Genomic DNA, 11,268 nt, shown 5'->3' with positions numbered 1-11,268 from the left:
AAGTATTCAGGCCCCTAGACTTTTTCCACATTTTGATACGTTACAGCCTTATTCTAAAATGGATTAAATAGTTCCCCCCCTCCCCCCATCAATCTATACACAATACCCCATAACTACTTAGCCAAAACTGTTTTTTATATGGAAATATCATATTTACATAAGTGTTCAGACCCTTTACTCAGTATTTGGTTGGAGCACATTTGGCAGCAATTACAGCCTAGAGTCTTCTTGGGTATGATGCTACAAGCTTTGCTCCGTTCAGCTTTCCCTCGATCCTGACTGGTCTCCCAGTCCCTGCCTCTGAAAAACATCCCCAGAGCATGATGCTGCCACCACCATGCTTCACCTTAGGGATGGTGCTAGAGTCCTTTAGGTGCCTTTTAACAAACTCCAAGTGGGCTGTCATGTGCCTTTTACTGAGAAGTGGCTTCCGTCTGGCCAGTCTACCATGAAGACCTGATTGGTGGAGTGCTGCAGAGATGGTTGTCCTTCTGGAAGGTTCTCCCATCTCCACAGAGGAACTCTGGAGCTCTGTCAGAGTGACCATTGGATTCTTGGTCACCTCCCTGACCAAGGCCCTCCTCCCCTGATTGCTCAGTTTGGATGGGCGGCCAGCTCTGGGAAGAGTCTTGGTGGTTCCAAACTTCTTCCATTTAAGAATGATGGAGGCCAGTGTGTTCTTGGGGTCCTTCAATGCTGCAGAAATGTTTTGGTACCCTTCCCCAGATCTGTGCCTCAACACAATGCTATCTCGGAGCCCTACGGACAATTCCTTCAACATCATGGCTTGGTTTTTGCTCTGACATGCACTGTCAACTGTGGGACCTTATATAGACAGGTGTGTGCCTTTCCAAATCATGCCCAATCAATTGAATTTACCACAGGTGGACACCAATTAAGTTGTAGAAACATCTCAAGGATGGCCAATGGAAACAGGATGCACCTGAGCTCAATTTCGAGTTTCATAGCAAAGGGCCTGAATACCCTACCACGCCAAAGGTTCTGAAACCCGTTTTCGCTTTGTCATTATGGGGTGTAGATTGATGAGGGAAAAAAGTAATTTAATCAATTTGAGAATAAGGCTGTAACGTAACAAAATGTGGAAAAAGTCAAGTGGTCGGAATACTTTCCGAATGCACTGTATAATCATATAAACAGTTAACAATTATAGATATAGTTTCCAATCAGAACTCAGAAGGTCAAGTCTCTATACTTCAAACAAGAGCTATTTTACAATATATATTCTGGGGTCTGGAATTATTGGATCCCTTGATAAAGATGCACAAAAGACTGTATAAAATAAATAGTACAAATACTGAGCTAATAGTGTATAATAAAAAATGTTATGTAAAAGAAAGGGGTCAAAATGATTGGATCCCATGCTTTCAATACTCCAGCACCCTCCCCTTGCAAGGATAATGACACTGAGCCTTTAAAAAAATAGATTTATAATGAGATTGGAGAACACATTGGGAAGGACCTAAGACCATTCCGCCATACAAAATCTTTCCAGATCTTAGATATCCTTTGTCTGCGCTTATGGACTGCCCTCTTCAATTCAAACTACAGGTTTTCAATTGGGTTCTCAAGTCCAGAGACTGAGATGGCCATTGCAAAATATTAATTGTATAGCCAATTAACCATTTCTTGGTGGATTTTGATGTGTGCTTGGTGTTATTGTCTTGCTAGATGATCCACTTGCAAAAAAAAATTCAGCTTCCTAGGAGAGGCAACAAGGTTTTTGTCCTGGTACTTGGTAAAGTTCTGATGCCGTTAACCTTAACAAGGGTCATAGGACCAGTGGAAGGAAAATAGTCTGATAACATCAAAGATCCATCACTATATTTTACAGTAGAGTCAAGGTATTTTCTGCATATGCATTGTTCTTTCGAAGTGTGGCCAAAGAGCTCTATTTTCATGTCATCTGACCATAGCACCGCCTGGAGTTTGCTAAACGGCATTGGTACTTGGATTGGAACCGGTGCTATGGTCATGACACGAAAATAGAGATCTTTGGCCACCCACATGAGCATTGTGTTTGGCCTTCGAAAGAACAATGCATATGCAGAAAATACCTCATCCATAAAAACAAAATTGGAGCATACTTTATTGAGCATACTTTATTGAACATACTTTATTCAAAGAAACTCATCTTTATTAAGAGATACAATAATTCCGGACCCCACTGTAGATCATTTGTAATTCATAAACAAATCTCATTGTACTTTTATGGCAAATCTCAGACAAATATCAAAATACATTTTACTTTCTGTACATAAATTAAGAAATGTAACAGGCCCAAACACTTGTTTACGTTTGAGGATAAGCAGTTTTCTGTCAAATCTTTACAGTCAAAACGAATTATATAAAACACTTGAGTAACTACAAAACTTTAGAAGTGCAACATTGTAAACGTAAATTGGTCCGACTTTTATTCACGTTGTCTTTTGTGTATATGTTGTTTACGAAGTCAATTTCAAAATGTTTACTTTCAGTTATTCATTTTTTTTATACAAACAGCAGCTAAGTAACAATGTCAGCTTCCAAAAACAAAAAGAGCACTTAAATCATTGCATAATCTATTAGCTGAATACTTCATTTTTTGTTGAGTATTTAAATCAAATAAAATAGTAACAAAAAGTTAAGATAATAATAATAATAATAATAATAATAATAAGATTTTATACGATATAATTTTCTCAAGAATGATGATCTGAAAACTGGAACTAACATAGTGTGTCGGTCCCAAATGGCACCATATTCCCTATGTAGTGTACTACTTTTTAACAGAACTCCATGTGCACTATATAGGGAATACGGTACCATTTGGGATGCAGGCAGTCTCTCACAATAGGGTCTCTGTAGGTACTGCATACCCTATCTTAAATGTTTCATTAATTTCAAATAATCTACATATTAATTTCTTATTATTTACAGTGAGGTCACATGCTGAAAGTAGGTAAGGGATAGTTTTGAGAGAAAAAAATGGAATCAACAAAAAGTGAAAGAAGAAATATATTATATCACTAAGTACTCATATAGCTGGTAAGGTTTGTGAATGGTCCATTCTAACATCAATAACATGTCCATCCATACTGTACATCAAGAAAAAAGTTATGGATCATATTTTACATACCCAATCCCCATGTACTGTGACAGAACGGTGAGAGGTAAAATAAGTTGAGGTATGAGTGTGTGAGTGTGCGTTAACTCATCTTAAATTGCATTAATTAAACATGTTTAGTAAACAGCCAGGTGGGGGAGAGGCTGGTAAAGAGGGGCATCCATTTAGACCTCAAACTCAAATGAGATATTAATCTGGGGAACACAAGAAAGCATCTTGTGGGGCTGATATACAGTAGCTCCCGTGCCTGGAGTTTGAGACAGACGATTTAGGGTGAAGTCCCAAATGGCAACCTATAGGTGCAGACTCTACCAGGTTACTCCAGCACTACACAGATTCTCACAGGTCACTCAGGGAATTATTATAAACTACAATGCAAAGTCCAGTAACAAGTAAAGCCTTGACTTTCCCAAACTTACTTACATAAATCTGAGACTATAAAAGGTGCAGTGAATCAGCACAGACTCGAAAACATCAGGTTATTTAGGTCACACGTTTTGGTGTGTGACGAAAAAAGGGGGGAGAGGGGGAGGGTTGCTAGGGAGGAAAAAAGCTCAAATCCTGTGTTCTGCTGTTGAGCACTGTTTTGTGAGTTAAACTAGAGTCCATTATCAGCCTCTCAAATTATCACTGCCCTCCTAATGCATACAGCGCCCTGACACCCACAGACAGAGAAAGAGAGGAAGAGGGGGAGAGAGAGAGAGAGAGATAAAGAGAGGGATTGAGTGTAATAAGGCACAAAGAGAGCTGAGTTAGAAAAGGGTAGGAGAGTGGGAGGGAAATGGTGGGAGTGAAAAAAAGGAGTCAGGGATGCGAGCTGAATGAAGGCCAGGGAGAGTGTGATTGTCACAATCAGATAGATGATGATTAGAGAAAAGTAGATGGAATTAGGAATCGTAACTCGAAAGCGACTTGAAGGGCAAGAGAAGGGAAGAGTGATGAACAGCTGAGGTAAGAATAGCCCGAGATGTTAGATAAGTAAGCACTTGATGCACTTCTCTGATTGGTCCTATCACTAAAATACATATATCTATTATCACTGAACTAGTCTGATTTGTCCTATCACTGAATCACTGTGACTTTGGCTATCCCTATGCTGGACTGGTTCCTGGGTAGATGGTTCAACATAGCATTGGTAATTGGTCATTTGAAAGGCAATGAGAGGCAATGAAAAATGAATTTTAAATGCACACAGAGAAAGGAAATATGATAAAATGTAAGAATATTCCTTATCACAAATATACACACAGTATACATTACATATGTTCGAAGTATTGTAGCATATTTTACATCCCTAATATTTTATTCATACATAATATGCCAAATGCTTTTTGACAACCTTGTTCACAACAAAACATAGCTTTTTGTAAATCAGGCTCCAGCTTCTTCCAGGTTCTGTTGAAGTGAATGATATTGTGCCGAGTCGAGCGCTGCTGTATTTACAAAGCCAACTTCAGACGAGACGTTCCCTCCAAACAAGCACAGTCTCAGCCAGCCCCGATTCACGCTCTAGCCCTTCCCCTTGGCCCTTACCCTTCGATCTTCGCAAAATGTATTATTTCTTCCACCTTACAGATCTGCAATGGTATAGTGAGAGAATTGGGACGGGCTGATGATAGTCCTGTGGAGAGGGGCAATGGTTTCTTTAGACCTTTCCATTCTCTTAATGAAGGCCAGTGGCGAAGGGTGAAAGGCCAGTGGTGAATGATGAAAAATCTGAAAAACCACGCATGTAAAACCATTAATAACTGCATTATACATGGGTTTTAGGATTTCAAAACATTTACCACACATGGTTTGAGGCACTCACCCACAGAATACTATATTATATTTACACTGTCAAATTATATGGTATCTCTATACACTCACCTGTCTGAGAGGTGTGTGTCCTAGCCAGACACCCAGCTGTGTGTGGTGGTCTTCACCCCAACCCCCTGACTGAACCCCTGAGAGGTTACCATGGGGTCAAAGTTGAAGTCCAGCGAGTCTCCGTCCATCAGCGTGTCATGAAGAACAGACTCCATGTCACACTCAAACCTCTCGATGGACATGTCGTCGAGATCACTAGGCAGCCTCTCCTGATGATGGTTGTGATATTGGTGGTGATGGTGAGCCTGGGGATGACCAGAGCTGTGGCCGTGGCCTGGACCTGGCCTCACATAACCATTAGCACTGCTGCCGTAGCTGGGTGGAGGAGCTCCGCTGTGGTGGGGACTGTGGTTTTGGTGGCCTGAGGCTGGGTGACCACCACCACCGCGTGGCTGCTGCTGTAGCTGGTGGATGTGTGTCCTGAGGCTGGCAAGACGGGCTGGGCCCCCAGCGTGGTTCAGGCTGGTCAGGGGAATCAGGCCACAGCTGTTCATGGAGGGCCCAGAGGGGGGAGGGCCCTGGCTGTGGAGGGGCCGCGGGTGAGGGTGAGGATGTGACTGAGGGTGCTGTGGGTGTTGCTGAGGTGGGGGACTCATTATCTTCACCCCCCCGTGCCCCCCAACCTGTCCTACCTGCACCTGGCTGCTGTAGTTGGGAAGCATCCGCCCTCCTCCTCCTCTCCCAGACTGGGACACTACTGTCTCCATGGAGGGCATGGCCTCCCCACCACAACAAGGGTCGGCTACGTCAGAGGTCAACAGCTCCTTGAGTAGCCCAGCAGGGCAGTTGTAATGGCTCAGGAAGGGTGCGAAGGACCCTGGCGACTTGCTCTCTTGCAGCGTCTGCATGGGGATGGGAGAGAGATGTGGGCTATTCATCCCTGGCCCGGCCTGGCCGTAGTGGCACTTCCTATAGTCCTGCTGTTGGGGCTGGGGGTGAGGGGTCATGGAGGGGGAGCTATAAGGGCTGTTCTGAAGCTTGGAGGAGGGAGAGGACCGGGAGGAGTCAGGCCCAGACCCAGGACCACCGCCTACCCCCAGCTGGGTTTGATTCTTGGGGGACAGCAGGTTGAGGTTGTCAAGGAGGCTATCCATCACGTTCTCTGTTCCGTGGTGACCGTGGTGATGACCACCCATGGAGTCGGCTAGGCCCACCTCTGATAGGCTAGGCAGGGTAGCCATGGAGGTCATCTTAGGCCCGACCCCTCCGGGGTAGCCCATGTGGATGTCGGCCTCTGATAGGTCGACCTCCTGTTCCAGGAAGGGAGAGCGACGGCCAGAGAGGGTGGAGGCGTCGGAGCTGGTGCGCGTCCGGAAGGTGGTCCAGGTCTCGAAGTCGTCGTTGCTGTGGCTATGGGAGTTGGGGCTGCCGAGCCACTTGGAGTACTGGAAGCCTCCCGGGCTGTCTGCACCCCCATCCACCTGGAGAGCCACCTGGCGAGAGGAGAAGCACAGAGGTGAGCTCAGGTAGACAAAGGTGCACAGGTGGACAGGCCCCTGACACAAGGCTAAAAGAAAAACTCTGCACATTAGGTAGAGAATGCTTTAGTTCCAGCACCCTCAGATTAAACAGATTAACCTACACTGAGTATACCAAACATTAGCAACACCTTCCTAATATTGAGTTGCAACCCCCCCACCCCCCACCCCCCCATCCATGTCTCAATTGTCCCAAGGCTTAAAAATCCTTATTTAACCTGTCTCCTTCCCTTTGTCTACACTGATTGAAATTGATTTAACACGTGACATCAATAAGGGGTCATAGCTTTCACCTGGATTCACCTGGTCAGTCTGTCATGGGAAGAGCAGGTATTCTTATTGCTTTGTATACTCAGTGCATAATGCACAAAAAAATGCTGGGTTAGAACCAACCCAATTTTGGTTATTTGGTAACTCAGTGCTGGGTAAATATTGGATAGAACACACGCTGGGTTATTTTGACCCAGACAGTTGGGTTGGGTGAATAACCCAACATGTTGGGTTGTTGAGATTACCAAAACGTTCATTTAACCATCAATTGGGTTATATTCACTTTGATGCTGGGTTGATCCAGCAGATGGGTATTTTGTAATGTAATCCATAGGTTATTTTCAGGAGGCGTGGCTTATTAGGGTAGTGGCTTTCAGATAGTTATTTTCGCCACCTGAGTTAATGTAATTTGTGTTCATCATTTTAAGTTGGTACACTGCAAATGTTATTTTCATGACATATGTTTGCACATGGCATATTCTAATATAATATTAATAGCATAAGTATTTACATATTGTAAATCTAAGGGTGCTGGTGTCGCTATATACATAAAAGAGAAGCTTTCGGTGACCATGCTTAAGGCCTACCCCCAGGAAAACAATATTTTGATTGGTATGCAATCAGATTTCAGGTCTAGCCATAGCACTGTCACAGAAACGTTGAAGGTTTTGAATGATGTTCACTGTGCCATGGATAGGAAGCAGCATTGTGTATCTGTATTCATAGACATTTGAAACTGTGGACCATACTGTCCTGGTGCAGAAATTGAAGTGTATTGGGATTACTGGTCATGCTCTGGAGTGGTTTGTGAACTACCTGTCAAATCGAACCCAGTGTGTTAAGGCAGATGATTGTAAGTCGGACACCATAGAGTTGTGATCGGATGTGCCTCAAGGATCACCTTTAGGTCCCCTGTTGTTTATAATATAGATCAACAACATTGGGAGACATATTGAGACAGCTGATGCACATTTTTTATGTGGATGACACTGTGCTCTATTCAATTGGCAGCAGCTTGACTTTTGAAAAAGCTCAAACAGCTTTTAACATCATTCAACAGAATCTGTACGATTTGAAGCTAGTTCTGAATTCCTCTAAAGCAAAATGCATGTCCCAAGTGGCGCAGTGGTCTAAGGCACTGCATTGCAGTGCTTGAGTCGTCACTACAGCCTCAAGAGACCCATGAGGCGGTGCACAATTGGCTCAATGTTGTCCGGGTTAGGGGAGGGTTTGGCCGGCCGGGATATCCTTGTCCCATCGTGCTCTAGCGACTCGTTGTGGAGGGCCAGGTGCCTGCAAGCTGACTTTGGTTGCCAGCAGGACGGTGTTTCCTCCGACACATTGGTGCTGCTGGATTCCGGGTTAGGCGAGCAGTGTATCAAGAAGCAGTGCGGGTTGACAGGGTCCTGTTTTGGAGGATGCATGGCTCTCGACCTTCGCTTCTCCAGAGTCCGTAGGGGAGTTGCAGCGATGGGACAAGATTATAACTACCAATTGGTAGGAAAAAGCGGTAAAAGTACAAAATATATATATATAATAATAATAATAATAATAATAATAATAATAATAATAATTGTAAAAAAATATACAATACCAGTCAAAAGTTTGGACAAACCTACTCATTCAAGGGGTTTTCTTTATTTTTTATATTTTCTACATTGTAGAATAGTGAAGACATCAAAACTATGAAATAACACATATGGAATCATGTAGTAAAAATATATATATATATATTTGAGATTATTTAAAGTAGCCACCCTTTGCCTCGATGACAGCTTTGTACACTCTTGGCATTCTCTCAGCCAGCTTCACCTGGAATGCTTTTCCAACAGTCTTGAAAGAGTTCCCACATATGCTGAGCACTTGTTGGCTGCTTTTCCTTCACTCGGCAGTCCAACTCATCCCAAACCATCTCAACTGGGTTGAGGTCGGGTGATTGTGTGGGCCAGGTCATCTGGCCCATCACTCTCCTTGGTCAAATAGCCCTTACACAGCCTGGAGGTGTGTTGGGTCATTGTCCTGTTGAAAAACAAATGATAGTCCCACTAAGCGCAAACCAGATGGGATGGCATATCGCTTCAGAATGCTGTGATGTCCATGCTGGTTAAGTGTGCCTTGAATTCTAAATAAATCACAGACAGTGTCACCAGCAAAGCACACCCACACCATCACACCTTCTCCTCCTTGCTTCGCATGGGAACCACACATGCCGAGATAATCCGTTCACCTACTCTGTGTCTCACAAAGACACAGCGGTTGGAAACAAAAATCTGAAATTTAAGACTAAAGGACAGATTTCCACCAGTCTAATGTCCATTGCTCATGTTTCTTGGCCCAAGCAAGTCTCTTCTTATTATTGGTTTCCTTTAGTTGCGGTTTCTTTGCAGCAATTTAACCATGAAGGCCTGATTCACAAAGTCTCCTCTGAACAGTTGATGTTGAGATGTGTCTGTTACTTTAACTCCGTGAATCACTTATTTGGGCTGCAATTTCTGAGGCGGTCCTCATGAGAGCCAGTTTCATCATAGCGCTTGATAGTTTTTGCGACTGCACTTGAAGAAACTTTGAAAGTTCTTGAAATTTTGCAAAATGACTGACCTTCATGTCTTTAAAGTGATGATGGACTGTCGTTTCTCTTTGCTTATTTGAGCTGTTTTTGCCATAATATGGGACTTGGTCTTTCACCAAATAAGGCTATCTTCTGTATACCATCCCTACCTTGTTACAACACAACTGATTGGCTCAAACGCATTAAGAAGGAAAGAAATTCCACAAATTAACTTTTAACAAGGCACACCTGTTAATTGAAATGCATTCCTGGTGACTACCTCATGAAGCTGGTTGAGAGAATTCCAAGATTGTGCGAAGTTGTCATCAATGCAAAGGGTGGCTACTTTGAAGAATCTGTTTAAAGAATTTGTTTAATACTTTTTTGGTTACTACACGATTCCATGTGTTATTTAATAGTTTTGATGTCTTCACTATTATTCTACAATGTAGAACATTGTAAAAATAAAGAAAAAACATTGAATGAGTAGGTGTGTCCAAACTTTTGACTGGTGCTGTGTATATAAAATACATGGTATTTTCCAACACTAAACACTCTGAAAACCATGTAATTACTACCTTGGAAGGACATTCTATATTGCAAGTCAAAACTCACAAATATCTGGGAGTTTGGGTGGATGAGAAGTTGAGCTTCACCACCCATGTAGAGAACCTTGTTAGGAAACTCAAGCTGCATTGGTTTTTATTACTGGCACAAAGCTTGTTTTTTCTTTTCCGCTAGAAAATGGTTGATTCGTTGCACTTCTCTCTCTGTGTGTTGGACTATGGTGATACTATTTATGTGCAAGCCTCACGCTCTACACTGAAGGCTCTTGACTCTGTGTATCATGCAGTACTTTGTTTTGTCACCAATCAGAGGTGTCTAAATCACCATTGTGATCGCTACAGTGCTGTCAGGTGGACATCACTAGCAACATGCAGACTCAAACTCTGGTACATTCTTATTTATAAGGCCATTTTAGGAAAACTGCCATTTTATCCACAGATATCCTATCTTGTAGCTCAAAATGAAAACGCATACAACCTCAGCTCTCAACCTTGTTTCATGCTAAGAGTCCGTAAAATTAGAGCCGAGCATGGAATAAGGTCCTTTCATTATCAGCCCTCAGTCTTGGAATTCCATCCAAGCCAACCTAAAACTCTAGGACCTAGTGTCGCGGGAGGACTTCAAAGGATAAATAGATTAGCAGGTTGTTGAGAAATGTAGTTGTTTTAGATGTCACCTGATGTCAGTAGTTTGCATTGCCTTGTTGTTTTACTTCACACACACCACACACACGTGCGCATGCGCGCACACACACACACACACACACACAGTGTGTTTACTGTTGTATTTGTGCTGTTGCCAGTGTCTTCTGTCTGTGTTGTCCGGTTTTGTCTTATATTGTTTTTTTTGTTTGTTTTTTTGTCCCAGCCCAACAGGAGGCCTTTTGTCTCTTGCCAAGCCGTCACTGTAAATAACAATTTATTCTTGACCTGCCTGGTTGACTTGACTTGCCTGGTTAAATAAAGGTGAAATGAAATCAATAAAAATAAAGGTTAAATTAAATAAAAGTTCTAAATATCCCAACATTTGAATATGCATAGGCTTTAAGGAACTCATACAGTTGTGTACTCCTCATTAAAGCTACAAAACTGTCAGTGTTCAAGCTTAACATGTGATAACAATACAACAGTAGAGATTAACCGGAATGACGTTAACTCTCACATGTGGCCAAAAATAACTATCTGAAAGCCACACCCTTACTAAGCCACGCCTCCAATCTACTGATCTGACCCGCTGGGTCATATCTCAATAACCCAGCATCAATAACCCAACCTTGCTCTTTTTAAAGAAAACAACCATTCTAAGTGACCCAATGCCTGCAACCCAGCAGTTGGGTTATCCATACAATCAAGCATTTTTTTGTGTGGTCTATGTTATTCACTGTAGAGGTTCTAAAATTAAGCTAATAATAG

General features: G+C 42.7%; 1 protein-coding gene across 1 annotated transcript in view; it reads right to left on the bottom strand.

Moving 5' to 3' along the window:
- Nucleotides 1-2,105: 2,105 nt before the first annotated feature.
- The window catches only part of LOC115154939 (forkhead box protein O1-A), an 85,895-nt gene continuing 76,732 nt past the window's right edge, over nt 2,106-11,268 (bottom strand). Inside the window, exons 3-4 of the mRNA XM_029701661.1 lie at nt 4,994-6,426; nt 2,106-4,840 (exon numbers count right to left, since the gene is read on the bottom strand). Of these exons, the coding sequence (XP_029557521.1) occupies nt 5,014-6,426 (1,413 nt within the window). The 3' untranslated portion in view covers nt 2,106-4,840; nt 4,994-5,013. The remainder of the gene's footprint in view (nt 4,841-4,993; nt 6,427-11,268) is intronic.

The sequence above is a fragment of the Salmo trutta genome, chromosome 19, assembly GCF_901001165.1.
Source record: "Salmo trutta chromosome 19, fSalTru1.1, whole genome shotgun sequence".
NCBI lineage: Eukaryota > Metazoa > Chordata > Actinopteri > Salmoniformes > Salmonidae > Salmo > Salmo trutta.
Note: the sequence above shows the minus strand (reverse complement) of the source record. Positions and strands in the feature narration are given on the sequence as shown.